The 15350-nt window shown below is 39.3% G+C and overlaps 1 protein-coding gene across 6 annotated transcripts in view; it reads left to right on the plus strand.

Annotated features, from left to right (window-relative positions):
* Nucleotides 1–15350, plus strand: part of DYNC1I1 (dynein cytoplasmic 1 intermediate chain 1) — a 186508-nt gene that overhangs the window by 167015 nt on the left and 4143 nt on the right. For all 6 annotated transcript variants that reach the window (XM_071560758.1, XM_071560755.1, XM_071560753.1 and 3 more), the window contains one exon: nt 924–1049. In XM_071560758.1, the coding sequence (XP_071416859.1) occupies nt 924–1049 (126 nt within the window). The remainder of the gene's footprint in view (nt 1–923; nt 1050–15350) is intronic.

Consider the following 15350-nt stretch of genomic DNA (forward strand, 5'->3'; position numbering starts at 1 on the left):
GTGGAGCATTAGCAGGCTTGCAGGTGACCATCGTTTCTCTTATGAGGTGACCTAAATCAACTGAGTGATCCACCTATCCGAGATGAACATCCACACAGTTCCTTCCTCCTGCAGCATCTTTTGATGCCCTCATTCCAGCAGAGCTTACAAATACTTCTTCTAAGATCATGTTCATTGCTTTATTAGTCCCACGCATCAACCCGAATCTTTATGTATTCTTGCAGGTCACCTGTTAAGTTGGTTGACTTGGGGTAGGGAGGGGGGTTGGAAATTAGACAGCATCCAGGTATATTTAAAGCAGAAGTAATCTCCTGGGCATGTAAAAGAGAATTGTGGGAATATATTGTAGGAGTTTCTAAATGTCAGCTCAGCTGTTCTCACTTCTGCTGTGTCCTCATTCTAAAGTGATTACTTCAGGACTTTTCTTATATAATACCTGAGTTTCAACCTCTGTATCTAACTGAAGAGGTGAGTATGGATTCAAAGGATATGTCAGCATGAATACAGGGATGTGTCTTCTGACCATCAGGTTATCTGGGTCTGAGTAAAAGGCCAGAAGCCAGGGAAGGATTGAATCTAAGTCTTACCCTCACCTGGTTCTTGGTTATTTTAGTGACTTAAGGAAAAAGCAGATGTGGGTTTGCATTTCTAGGGTTAAGGGGGAAACCCCCTTTGAATTATAGCCCTTTACTGTGGAAAAGTCTTGCCTGCTCTTGCAATCCCTTACTCTTTCCTCTTTTTAGCACATGTGATGAAAGGAACAATGAACTTTTTTTTTCCCTCTCCACAGTGAGGGTTGTGTGCTTCTTCTAGCAATGCCAAGGGACTTTGACTCACCCAGCAAAGTAGGACATTCAAAACTGACCACTGGGTTTGTAGGCAGTGTGATTTTATTGTCCTTCCTGTTCCTATTGTTTCAACAGGTTCCTACAGCCAGTGTCACCATAGAAGGAGCTTCTGCCCTCAACCGTGTCCGCTGGGCCCAGACTGGGAAGGAGGTAGCAGTTGGTGATTCAGAAGGCCGCATATGGGTCTATGATGTTGGAGAGGTATTATTGTTATGAGGGGGTTTGTGAGTTTGGCTTGTTTTTTTGCTTGTTTGTTTGGGTTTATTTTGTTTTTTTAACAGCTCCTGGAGATTAACACATCTAAGTTTGAGAAAGAATAACGCAAATTTCTTTCAGTGGAGTCCTCATTGGATTTGGGTTGCCAGCAGTGTGTTAGTCATAAAGTTACCTTTGATGCCTTGAGAGACTGCAGAAAACAGGACTCTGAGCCAACTGAGTGCGGGATAAGGAAAAAAATGAAGGTCCTTTAATTTCCAGGCCTAAGGCCCACAGGAATACTTATCAACGTGCATACCAAACACTGATTTCCATAGTTTTTATAAGTGTCCATCCAATCCCGTGTCCACCCATCCCCTCAGTCCAACCCCATCCTGCCGCCAGCACACCCCATCAGGAATTGAGTCTGAGGGAGAGTGGGACCCCCTCTTCATCATCTTCATCTTCCTCATAGCATGCAGGGGTATTTGGAGGCCTTCCAGTGTTCTGAGCTTTGAGGTCAGTGTGCCCATGTTTATGTCTCATGGAGCAGGCTTTGAGATATTATTCAGCTTTCTGCCTTGAAAAGTCTAAACAGCTGAAGGAAGTTCAAGGGGTTGATATGGGATAGGGGTTAGAATGCATAAACATTAAACTTAAGCTGCTAGAAATACTAATACACTACAATCTGCATTTTCACTACAATTACTTCTAAAATCTATAAAAATTAGAAAGTCAAAAAAAAACAACCCTTAGGCATCACCTTGCAAAAGAGTTTAAAGTCTCACAAGAGAAGTCTCTTCTGAAAATTTTCACTGTTTTTAAAACTGCCTTGTTAATGGTTGTATGGGTACAATTGGAAAAACTTAGAGAGAAGAATCAAGGTACAAAAAGATGGTATGCTGTTCTGAAGTTGATTCTGAAGGATTCACCTTTTATACTCCAGTATCTCTTATTTTATGACTAGCTTAATGCTGTACGTTTTTCTGAGCATGACAGGCATCTGTTCTTTTGATACCGCATAATGCTTCATGTGTCTGAGTATGTGCAAAAGTACTAACAGGAGGAAATGAGAGGTGTCATTGTGGAGGATGGTACGTGCATGCATGATAAAAGAGTATGCAGGTGCTGAAAATAGCAGGATGCATGTTCTGTATCTAATCTGTTCTCAATTCACCCTGGTACATCTTGCGAAAAACATCTAAACTGCAGTGTGTTTGGCAGTGATAAATTTACCTCCTTGTTAGTGAATGCTGTATAAGGTGTTCATTGGCATTGCAATCCTTGGAACAGTTAAAGGTGAATCTCTGAGCAATCAACTTTTATGTAGAGAATTTGTTTTCCATCATTATCTGTGATAGGATACTGAGATATCCATCTCTACACAGTAGGGAAACATTATAGAACGCATACAGAATTATCTGTAACTCTCATAAAGTGATTTTATGGCCCATAGCAAAATTGCATGTGCATGACTCATATTTTTGGATTGCATTCACTTGTGCAGAAGTTGCCCTTCCTCCTGCAACTTCATGCCATATTTTTAGCATAATCTCTAAATTGTCTAAGGTTACTGTGCTCAGATTTCCACTGTGATGCTGGCAGGTCAGGCTGTTTTTATTTATTTGTCATTTTTACATGACTGTTCTGTAAAGGTGTTTTTTTCTGTCTTTCAAGTGATATGACAGGCTATGAAAATGTCTTTGATGACAGCACAGTCTGAGCTTGTCTGGGAGTTGAGACAGGCTGTAGAAAGGCCTTTCTGCATATCATACACCAAATCATTCATTGGATTGTTTATCCCTGGAAACTCACTCAGGAGAAAATAGATGTAGTGGTCTATGCAGAAGTAGCAGTATTTTAAGTGTTTGGCCTTTCCTCTGTATAATCAGACATCAGCTTGCAAAATGAGTCACAGCGATATACTCAGATGAAAAAGAAAGACAGGCTTCTGTTACTTGAAGAAGAAGAAGCAGTCATTCAACAGTGTTGATTGTGTGAGTCCAGTTCAGTGTTACATGAGGGACTCTGCTTCCCGGATGTTGCCTTCCCCACCCATGCAGAGCCTCAGTGTCTCCAGCTCAGCTCCATATGCACTTATGTAAACCAATGGATGTCCATCCATGGGGCTGCCAACAGATCATTGCAACCCTCCTCCTCTCCTGTAACAAATGAAGAAGCTCATGAATTTGTTGCCTGGTTCATTCTGGCAGTATCAATCTCTGCAGTAATTCCTGTATGAAATTAGAAGAGGTGGTCTGGGCTGCAACAACTTCAGATGCTATTGGGGCTGCTGTGTTGTTAATGCCTTTTTCTGGTTTAAATAAAGAAGGGTTCTTATATATTCTCTAGCCCAACTCTTCTCACTGTAAAGCCTCAAGTGAGATGCAGAAATACTTTGCAGCTCAAGAGCTTGGAACCAGGGGCATATACAGTGAATAACAGCCTCTTCGGTCATTAAGCCTGTGTGCCAGTCCATAAAGAGCTCTTTGATGAGTGATTCCATGCTTAGCTGTCTTCAGGCATGATGCACAGGGGACTCACAGCATGTGCGTGCACTTTTGGAAGTGTCTGGCAGAAATATGGCAGCCTTTAAGGCTCTTGCTTTACTTCAGTATGCAGGCACTAGCCAGTTCCTTGGCTCATCTGGGGTTCTCCTTTGAGCTTTTTGTATAGGTTTGATTCTGGGATATTGTGGGGCTAGTCTGACAGTTTAAAAGGGGCAGGCCTTCTCCTGCCAGCCACCTCTACCCATATTCCTTGCTGACCAGTTTTTGTGCAGGTAGCAGTGCTTGTTACCACTCAGGTTGTGTGGAGAGAAACAGATTGGTAGAGATGTATTTATTTGTTTGTTTTATTTTCTTTGGGATATTTTTCTCCATGAGCTGACTCAGCGTGGGAGTAGATGAGTGAGCATGTGGGGTTGCAGGGCTGGGAGCTGGACTGTACAGCACCTGACAGCACCTGACTTTTGTATTTGACCCAGAAGTGTTGCAAATCCTCACACTAAGCTGTGACTGTTGACCTTTCAGCAATAGTGCTCTTCCCATCTTTTACAACATCAGCTTCTGAAAAGGCCTCATCACTGGAAGAACTCATCCCTGCCTGCCTGATAGTAGCATCCACTCTTTTGAAGGTGCATTTCACTGATTTGGGAAGATGGACGGATGTGATTACTTGCATTAGAAAGTCAGCAGTCCACTTTATGAAGACCTTAAATATACTCACCCAAACCATTCATGCTCCACTTATACTGCACCCTTTTTAAAACCTTTTTTTTCTTCTGACTGTTCCAAATATCTCATTAGATCAGCTGTAAATTCATAAAGCACTGGTTCCATCAGAAAAAAATGTGATTTTATTTGTGTCTTAATAATGCACAGTGTCTTTGAATTTCATATCACTAGATAAACAATTTTTCTTACCCGTTTTAATAGACAGCATTGACTCCATGAGTTTTGATTAAACCAGAAAACACCAGGTTATCAAATCATTAATGAGAAAAAAATACGTGGTAGGAATTTTTACTTTGGTAGATTTATCACGATTTAAAGGAACTATCCTAGAGAGCGGTAAAGTTTACTGCTGCTATTAACCCGTATGATGTAAAGAGAAAACATATGACCTGAGTGAAAAATAAGGACATGAGGCCTAACCTTGTATCCTTTGTGAAGGCAAGGAGTGTGGGATCAGGGCTGTTTTTGCTTGTGTAATAGTTTAGGATTTGGCCCTTGTTGATATGTTGTCCATTCATGGTCTTTATGACACAAGAAATGTCAGAAACATGAAGAACATGGAAGGGTCCATGACCAGGAAGTTAGAAATAATGGTGACATTTTCAGTTAGGCTATATAGTGTTATCTCTTTAGAGTATGTACTTTTAGTTGTTTGATTTCGGCATCACATCTGAAAATAACTGAACACATTTATTTTCACAGTGAGGGGTCTATTTTCTCCTCTATGCATGTGCTTTATGCCCATTAGCATTAATGGGAGTTACACACACACTTCCAGGGGAGAGGAGACTTAAATAGTCCATATAGATGTGCTCTTGTGGATCAGTAAGCACTGACCTAAGAATGTAAATTATAAAATGAAATAAAAACCCAAACACACAAAAATCTGATTGTTTCAGTGTGATGGGATCTTAAACCTATATAACTTAACCAGAATATATAACCAGTTGTTGTAAATACACTCTACTGCACTGTGTAAGATCTAAATATTCAAACTGTTGCTGGCCTGGTAGTTCTGATATTATTATTGTGATAGTTTGTACAATATGTTTTAGCTTCTGTGGTCTTACAGCTTATTTACTCGGTAGCAAGATTTCTGTATGGTACAAGTTGATTTTAACAGAACATGGACCACTGACTCTAGATTTATTCACATGTCCAGATGATTGATAGTTAGACCTAACTGCATGTCTGTTTTGTAGATATATTTTTTAGAAAGCTTGCTCCCATTGTGCATGCTTCAGTGATGTTACACAGTGAATGCTGTCATAAATATTCCCTAACAACCATGTTTGTTGCTTACCTGGCTCATTGAGAATGCTCTTTGCACCTTTGGTTATGAAAGAAGCAGCTTCTCATCTACCTTCCATTATTTCTTCTCCCCCCCCCCCCATCTCTTCCAGGTCATATTCTGCTTTCACTGTGAGTATATTGATAGAAACTGTAAATCAATGACATATTATTTGATTGTAATAAAATATAAAGCAAGTTAATAGCACAGAACTGAAGTGTTTGAAACTATAATCACAAGAAGCTTAATGCAGTACATTACTTTGTTAAACTAGTTACAGTACAAACTGTTGCATCTGTTTGGCAGTCTTTCAGTCATGCTTTTCAAAGGCAACTCATGTGACAGGTGGAACTGGAGAAAAGTAAGAAAAGGTCTTTTTCTAGACTGTCCAGGAAGGCTGGCTCTGCCAAAGCAAGCCTTTGGGTTCTTTGTGCAGTTATTATTTCTGTCCTTGTTTCCTTATAATGAAATCAGAGTCATATGGATGCTTATGTGATTTTGTTAGGTTTCAGAGTTACTACTGACTTAAGCCTTTTTAGGGCTGCTCTGTTAGGTTGTGTCTTTTCCTATTTGCTCCATGATAGGCATTAATCCTGTATCTCATTTTCAAGTATATGACCAGTGAGGGTGGAGCTGGAAACTGCCTGAAGTATGTGGATGAAGTGGTGTAGTAAGGAATATCCTGCTGGTACCTATAAAATAATTTCCTTTGATTTCATCAGCCTTTAACAGCTGCCCAGAGATTCTTTGGGTTCTACACAGAAATAAACGTACATTTGTGACCAACTCTCACATTTCAGCATGGCTATTGAATCACTTGTTTTTCTGGCTAGACTGGGAAAGGTTTTGTACTTTGTATTCCTGTCTTGTGGTCACTGTGCTTCACTATAGATTTCACATGGAAAACATATCTCTTTCATGCAGTTAAAAACTGCTGTAGCCCAGAGAGAAATATGAACCTAGGTTTTGTGTCATGTAGTCATCCAGGTAGATTTTCCAGTAGGTTTGGTTTTGCCATCATAAAGCTTCTGTAGAGCATATACTGAGTAGGGAAATGTTTTTGCCACAAAAGCAGAGTTGAGACTCACCATAAAACATTTTATTTTAAAATCTGTGTTGAATTACAAGTATTGGAACACAGATAAATGGCTCACACACATATTGTGAAGGCAAATTTGAGCAATAATAAGAGGTTGTGCTTACAACCAAGTTTTATTCAAAAGCGTTCAAAGATTAGGTGAGACGTAGTTACAACAACAAGCACAATCCAGGCATAAAGGATAATTAAATGGATTGTGTGGCACTGCGAGAATGTCACCATTGATATTTTGTTAGTGAGGATGGAATGCTGGCCTCAGAGAATTTTAAAAGCATGTTTTAACAAAGCAGAATCTCTTAAGAGTTGTTGAAAAAATGTAAAGAGCTAGGGTTTTGATTTGCTTCCCTTCTACCCTCAGTTTTATAATCAGTCTTGAAAGACTTTTGAAACTGGAAGCATTTAGAGATGACAAAGAAAAAATACTAGGAACTTCAGCTTTTTACTTGTATAATATCTGAAATATTGAGAACAAGCTCCTCATCTCTCATCATTTGAATTTTGACTGATACAGTCAGTATTCACAAAGGGATTTTTGAAGTAGGTTAAATAAGAACTCCCTAATGAAAAAAATACACTAGTTCGAAATCAGTCAATTTAATTACTGTGTTTTATGAAGGCCATTACCCATTGCTGATTACTAGGGCGATAAAATCTTCAAGCTTTGGTAGCCTCCACAGGGGGTGAGCCGATCTAAGTAGAGCAAAGTCCAGTCATTATCACCCTAAATACTTGTGTTTCTCATTACAATATTCATTACTTTAGGTTACTGTGAAGGCTTTGAGGTCTTTATGTAAGCACTGTGTTATTCTGCTGTAGAAGAACCATGTTGTTATGTTAGTAAGTTACAACCAAGCGTTTATATACTTTTACAGTTTAAAAGGAGACTTGGCCACATCCATACATAGAAATGCATAGATTTATACCGGTGAGTGTGCCCATGCCATCAGGCTGTGTGCTTGTCAGTGAGGTCATTCTAGTCTGAGAAGAAATGGAAAAGGATGTGAGTTACCTTGTTCTTTCAGTGTCTTTCAGTGTATTTTGGTACCTAAAGAAGCTGGAATGGAGGCTTGCGTTCTTAATAACAATCTTTATTAGGGAAGAGAAAATGGAGCCATGAGAGTTACCTAAGGCTGGATGGTGAGGATTGGAGCTCTTTATCTCCAGTGCCAGCCTAGGACTTTGTGCTTCCTTTTCCTTCCCACCTCTTGCACATCATGTGGCGTTACTGGCTCTGCCCTTCTAAGTGTCCCTCATCATGGGCTCCAGACTTACAAGGCAGCTTCATATAACAGATGTTATTTAAAAGATGATACAAAATCATTTACTGTTTTGTTTAAAAAAAGTTTAGTTTCTCTTTTTTAAAAAAATACTTGAAAATTGATCAGGGAGAGAGCTGGATTTGGGCTACTGGGAGAGGAGAGTAGCTTGTATAAAAAGGCAGAAGAACTCGGTGTAACTAAGCCAGGGAAGTCTGAGCCTGGTGGCAATATAAATGTTTCATGTTGTTGCAGAGATAGGAGTGCTTGGGGCCAGAGAGGAAGAAGTAGTGAAGCTGAGGGCAAGCTGCCAACAGTGCATGTGGCTGCAAGCTGGCTATGTATTCGAGTCAAAAATTAGAATAATATTTTTAACTATCAGAAGGCTGAAGTTTCAGAGCGAGTAGAGACAGTGGGATGAACATCCTCTCAAAGTGGAGCCTGTCAGTAGGATTTTGTGATGTGCTTGTGTGTGATACAGCAATGGGTCCCACCTGGTGTGCAGGGTCACTCCCCTGCCTATGCACTGATGTGTGCTTGCTCTTAGTAACAGCACAGCTTCTTCTGTTTCTCTCTCTAGATAAGTGAACATGAAATTCCACTTTCTTTTTACTACCTGAATGTTGATTGTTACAATTAAGGGAGGAAATACCAAATTTTTAAGGAAAATACCCTTTTTCTCATTCATTGTTTGGACACTGAAAGTAAATGGTCATTAGTGAAAATAGACAGAAAGGGGTGGGAGGTTTAAAGAGGCATCCTAAAAATTCAGTTTATCCTTTATTCTTAGCTTCCAATTGCTTATGATGAAATATTTCAGTAGTTCTCTAGAGACAGCTTACTTGCTCCCCAGAGAATTTCAAAGGGCAAAAAGACATGAGTTTCCAGTATGATAGAAATATCTTTGATAAGAAGTCTTCAACTCCTCATCAGAAAAGCTTAAGAAACTCAGTCAACCAACCAAAAAAATCCAGCCCTAGTCCTTTTTATTCATTTGCACGCTACTTTTAAAGCTGACTTATGTTTCCTTTTCCTTTGCAAAGGCCCAGATCCTCCCCCTGCCGAGAGGATCAGAGAGAACAAGCCACATGTGACAGGAGTTAATCATGTAGCTTAATGCACTATTAGAAGGCACTCAGATAACAAAGTGATGAGAGCAGCAGAAGAGAAGCTGTAAGAGATCATTCCCTTTCTGCACAGTAAAGCCTGCAGAATGGGGAGAGCTATATGGTATTTTCCTGCTGAGCTAGTAAGCACTGTAAAGGGCAAAAGAGAAAGGGTAAAGGGAGGCCCAGACTGGGCATCCTACTCTGTCCACAGTGGCACTAGCAGTGGCTGCAGTACTGTCTCCTCAGTTACTGCCTCTCCTGAAAACGTGTCAAGAGGCTTAGTGGGAAAAATAATTGTGTCCAGGCTTTCTGTGGTAGTTGCAGCTGAGGCAGTGAAACCTGAACAAGTGCTTCAGCTGATCTGCCCTGTGCTGACCCTGTATCCTGGAACACTGTATGGGGATACAGCTGTAGTCAATGCATGTTAATAGTGTCACAAAGTATGTATTGTAAATATCTAGTTATTCTGTTGGGTAACATTTTCTCTGCAAAATACAAAATTTAGTTTAAACTCAGTTTCTGTACAGCAATTTGCAAATTTCATTGAAAGTCACGAGTTATCATTGTGGTGTTAAAACACTTCTGAAACAAGAGTTGCTTTGTATAATTAATTTTCTTCATGGTGCTTTTGTGGTTTCAACCTGTCTCATCCAGTAGCAGTTTTCATTTTGAGAATCCTTAACTGTGTTTTCAATCTTTATGGTTTGCAAAATGGTCTGTATTTTGAACATGAAAAAATACTTAATTCATGACTTGGAAAGTATCAGTTAAACCTAAAATATCAGCTGAGGGTAACTCTGGGCCTTAATGCATCCTATTTTGCAGCTAAAATTCTATATTCATTTAAATGTGGCATGTATACTCCTGTGCCTAGCATGACAGAAGAATCGGTCTCTGAAAGGAGGCGGGAGGAAGAACAAAACAAACCCCCTGCTGTTTCATGGATGAGCTTTTTGCAGATAATGGGTTGTGTGCAAAATCTCAAAGGTAGCAACTCTCCTGCAAACTTAAAATCTTTGAACAGTTCATAAGCTACTTATGGTGAGAGTCCATTTGCTAACTGAGAGTCAGAAAGCTGTGGCAAAAGGCTTTTACAGTTCCTGCTCTGCCACATTTCCTGGCATAAATCATGGTGTGGACATGGCCAACTTGGTTTAGATAGGAAGCAAGCTGAGCTGAAGATGATTTATTTCTTCCCTGAAGCAACAGTCCTTCACTCAACTGAACTTCCAGGGAGGAGCCTTTCCCAGTGCAGCTACCCCACAGGCTTTGTGGTATTTCAAGTGAAAATGATGGGCCCGTTTTTCCAATCAATGTAGTTGACAGTAAAAAAAAAAGTAAATATTGGAAAGAACAATAGGTTGAGGGCTCCTTCACTTCTAGTTTAGATTTGTTTGGTAATTTTAGGCTTTTCTGTGCCATGATGAGAACGGATAACATAATTTGGTAGAGGAGGATTCTGATCCCTTAGCTCCAAACATTAAATGTCCTGACAGTTATATTAAAAATTCCAGGAGTTTTCAATGACTTTGAGAAATGACAGTCAGAGCAGGACTGAGATCCCCATGGGGGACAAATGGCAGGCAGTGTGACTCAATGTTTTTCTCAATCCACCTGTAAAATGATGCCATTACAGAAGAGGTGGAATGGTAGGAACTGCAAGAACTTTGTTTCTTGGGGTACCACCTCTATTGAAGCACAATTGGTAGCTTGCCTGAAGCATGGCAGGTGTTCTTTCTGCTCCTGTGGCTGATTAATTGTATTAAATCTCTTTTGTTTCCAAGGACTTAGAGGCCAGTAGTCTCTGCCATTGAAAGTATCACTTGAGGAAACACATAGGAGAGACTTCTCTCAACATGATTATGACAGCAGTTCAGTGGGCTTAAGAACAGGCTATAATGTTAGTATTTTAAAAATAAGAGGTGATGTAAGGAAATAAAAGTCATTTAAATTTCAATTTTCTGTCACCTCTTTCAAGGTGACTGGTGATTATTCAATATTTTGTCCTCTGTAGTTGATCTCAAGTGCAGCATTTTGATACATTAGTTGAGAAGACATAATCTGTTTGATAGTTTGAACATCAGCATGAGCCAGCTTGGTATTAGAGGTGGAACTGTAGCTTTGTCTCCAATAGAAGATAGTTTTCGCTTCCTTGTTTTCTTTTTCATATACCCTATCAAGTTGTAGTCCTTCAGGCTGAAGTTTTCCATAACTGATGTTTGCTTCTAGCACAGGTTTAGTTGTTGCTTACTCTTTTTTTTTTTTAAGATTAAATACAGTGTCGTAATGTGCAATGAGTAAGATACTCAAATCGAGGGAGTTAGCCTTAACTCTGACATTTCCTATCTTTGAAGTGTTACAGTCTGCAGTCTTAATGTTCTATTAACATGCATCTATGTGTCATGTGTGTATAATTTAGGGACTATATTTTACTCTGTTCTCCTGCTAGACTGGCATCAAGATGACTGATGTAGACAAAAAGTACTAAGTTTAGAAAAGAATTAGTGGGCATTCAAATGCTTCAGTTCCTATGTAGGCCCTTCATACAGTGTATCTTTGCAAATTATAGATAAATTATTAAAATAACACCATTGTTAGCTTGGTATTCAAAACGTAATTTGCCATTAAATATGTAACAATTCAGCAGCTACTGTTCTTAGAAGAAAAAAGTCAAAGTCTGCTGAAAGCTGATTCAGTTTTTCTTTGAGATTGTTGGGGTTTTTTTGATACAAGCTAATATTTTGTCTTCTTTTTACTAAGGCAGCACTAGGTAAATCAGACCCTGCTGGTGAATTGCAAAGAAATAAATCACAACAGACATTAATCTAGATGAGGGCTAAGTAATTAACTTCATAGAAGAGTGGTGTATACTGTGTCTGTGACACTAGACTGACTGCTGTGCATAAAATAAATGCAGTATTTAGGCTGCCTATGGTATTCCACCCCTTCAATTAAGTAAACAAATATATATAGAGCTACTCTAGAGTGTATCCTTTGTGGTCTAAACACTGTATCTTATTAAAATCATCTGCATGCAGTATGTGGGGTTTGAGTTCCTGCCAGTGGTTTCATCCATTGTTAGCAGTGATGCTCAGCTCTCCCAAGAGTTAAATACAGTGGTACTACAGTTATGTGGAAAGGGTGCTCTTGGTTACTTTGGTGGCCATTTCGTTGCATATTACCTCCCACTTTGTTTCCATCTATGTGTGTGGCATAGGGTGTTGCCTGGAAAAATACAGGCTTTTGCAGAAAAAAAAATCCATATAGGTTAAGAAAAATATCAAGGGCAGTTTGTAATTGATTTGGGGGGACAAGACCAGGGCCAGAATAGGTGTGTGCGTGCCTGCTCTATGTGTGTATCAAGATATTTAATATTTTCATTTGCATATCTGTTTTAAACTTAACAATAGGGATAAAACATCTGTTGAACTCTGGAAGATAGGATCAGTTCTTAAAGTGGAACTGCAATTGTTATTGTTTGTGTTACAATCCTCATTTTGCAAGTGCTGTCTTTTAACCACAAAATAAGACCAATTGGCTGTTCTACTTTAGAAATCAAGTTCAAGTAGTTATATTTTGTCATCATGAAAAACATTTTTACCTACAATGTCATAACTGCATTCAGATGTTAATCCATCACTCGAAGTATTCGCAGCACATTTCTATTCAGTACAGTATATAATTTTAGAGGGTGATCTGAACAATATAGGTTGACAAAAATTTTGCTCAGAGAAAATATAGCTAAAATTACATTTGCCTGAAGCTATGTTTATTTGATGATGATATTAAAGTGGAAGAATATTAAAATGGTGATAAAGCACATGCACAAATAACTTAGTGTGAAGTCTGAGATTTTAGTCATTAATTTACCACACTTGGTGTTGTCCACAAATTCAGATTAATCTGAATATTTACTAAGCTTTAATTAGCTATCCCTTCAAAGAGTGTTTAACTTGCCCTTCTAAAAAGTTATAATAGTAAGAGAATATTTTAGAACATTAGTTTTCATATAGTTTTATTTAGTATTTATTCATATTTTTATTAGTATTTATTTTCCATGCTGGACTGTCTAGTAATAGTGGCTGTGTGGAAGTGGAGGCAGATAAACAGAATTGTCTGAAATTAAGGTCAGCTTTTGCCTCCAAACAGCAATAAATCCAAATGCAGCTGATGAAAGATACATGTTAATGGGAAAGTTTCTGATCTCTCAGAGTATGGCGATTAGCTGTAGTAGAAACTTATCAATTTAGATCAGAAGAAGTTTTTTCTTAATAGAAAAATAAGAAAGCATTTTACTTCAATGAAATGGTTTTGAATGGGTCGCAGATTTTTGAATTGGGAACCACTATCACCCTTAGAGTATATGTCTTGGACCACCATGGAGGCTTGTCTGCAAACTTCTAATTGAAAACAGTGTGTGGCAATCAGGTTGCACAGGTCACTGCAGACCACATATTTTGGCAGATTGTTCTGAGTCGTGGTGTAACAGTTCATTTTCAGATTCTCCATTTACACCTGTGTCCACGGGATGTGTGTGTGTTAGAAGCAGTTATAGGCCGCTCTGGTTGGAAAAACTCACCCCTTCAGAACAACTCCTCAGTCAGTGACAATGCTGAGGAGGTTCTTCCCATGGCAATTTTTGCTTAAGGCTTCTGAACTCTAGGTGAAGATGAAAACAAAAAAGTGAATATGAAACTGATAATTGGGATTGCGCAATTATTTCACCAGTGAGCAGTGCTGCAGGTTATGAACCAGTATTTCAGTGACAGGTCAATTGGTCCATGAGGTACAGTCATTAAAAGGAATGTAGCAGGTTCAAAATGGATGACTCTGCTCCCTTTGAGCCTATGGGACACTGATTCCTCCAAAGTGGAGGCTGCTGCTGCTGAAATTGCATTTTTTCTCCTTCTCAGGAGAGTCCACAGTCCTCAGAGGAGAGCTGTGATGGACAAGAGCATGGAGGAATGAAGGCAGGAAGAGTTTGTCCACAGCCATCCCAAAGATTTACAGGCTCCAGGGAGGGCAAGGAGCCAGGAATAAAGTGAAATATCCTCAATGAATAATTCATTTTCTGGAAAGTGGTTTTTCAGGGAAACTGAAGCCATACAGAGATTTGGAAGAATTCAGCTGAAACACTCTCAGCCATAAAAAAGATGGATAGAAGGGGAATTTACAAAAATCTTGAAATATGTTGTAATATCTGGTTTCAGTTATCTGGATAGATTCTTTTAAAAGGCGCACTCAAAGCTTTGGGGATTTTTGTCTTAAAATCAGTCAGTTTTCTTTTTCCCCCCCCTTTTTTTAGATATACAAAACTTAAAAGAACAAATGTACTAGAAGGTGTTGAATGATCTGAAAATTTAATTGATGTTGATTTGTGTCTCCAGGCACTGTTTTGTTCCTTTTATACTTGCGTGGGGAGCCCAGCACTAGCTGACACAGAGGAAAACGTCAAGATTTGTGTGGTCGGAACATCTCCTTTTCCTGAGAGTGTGGTAGTTTCCCGAGTAGTAGTGTTCAGTGAAGTTGCTAGTAGCACAGTTTCTGGGAAAACACAGGAAACATAGCTTGTGTTTTTAAAATTTCTGGTGTATGGAAGTTTTGCACACAGAGGAAATCTCTGCCTCAGTGAGAAGATGGAGGAGGCTGGTTTTGGTGAAGTTCACGTTCATGCTGCTCCCACGGTCAGCTGGCCTGGCAAGCCTTGGGTGAAGAGCACTCTCACTCCCTTACGAGATGCACATAAACCATCTCCTTGGTCACAGTAGTGTGAAGCAGGGCACGTGTTTGCTATTTAGGGCAGGAAAGCTAACAAGTAAATGAAGAGCTTAGCTAGAGTGATCTGCCAAGAAACAGATAAGCTTCAGAAGGTTCAAGTGCTCTGTGGTGGCACTGTGAGATAGAGTTTTGTCGTGCACTGCAGAAACCATGTGGAATTGTGACACATCAGCAAGGCAAAGACAGGTGCTTGTCAGAAGGATCCTTGCAGTCATTTCTTTTTGGTAATAGTGGTTTTCCTCATTAGAATCACTGTGTGATGCAACCTAAGTGTACCATGGTGTTTAAGTTAAAGCAGTGTGAGTAATTCAGTCAATTAATTAGGTATGGGTAGCACTTCCCTTCCACTATGAAGAGATCAAAGGAAAACACTTAATAGCATTTGTCTTCTTGTTGTTCTGCTCTATACCTTAGTGTCAGTTCATTCAAATAACCTTCTGACCCAAATATTAATATAAGTTATTATTATATTAAATTATTCTACTTTGGCGAACATTTCTACCCTACATCGATGTCACGACTACTGGAACTCAAGATA

Source organism: Pithys albifrons, chromosome 7 (genome assembly GCF_047495875.1).
Source record: "Pithys albifrons albifrons isolate INPA30051 chromosome 7, PitAlb_v1, whole genome shotgun sequence".
Classification (NCBI taxonomy): domain Eukaryota; kingdom Metazoa; phylum Chordata; class Aves; order Passeriformes; family Thamnophilidae; genus Pithys; species Pithys albifrons.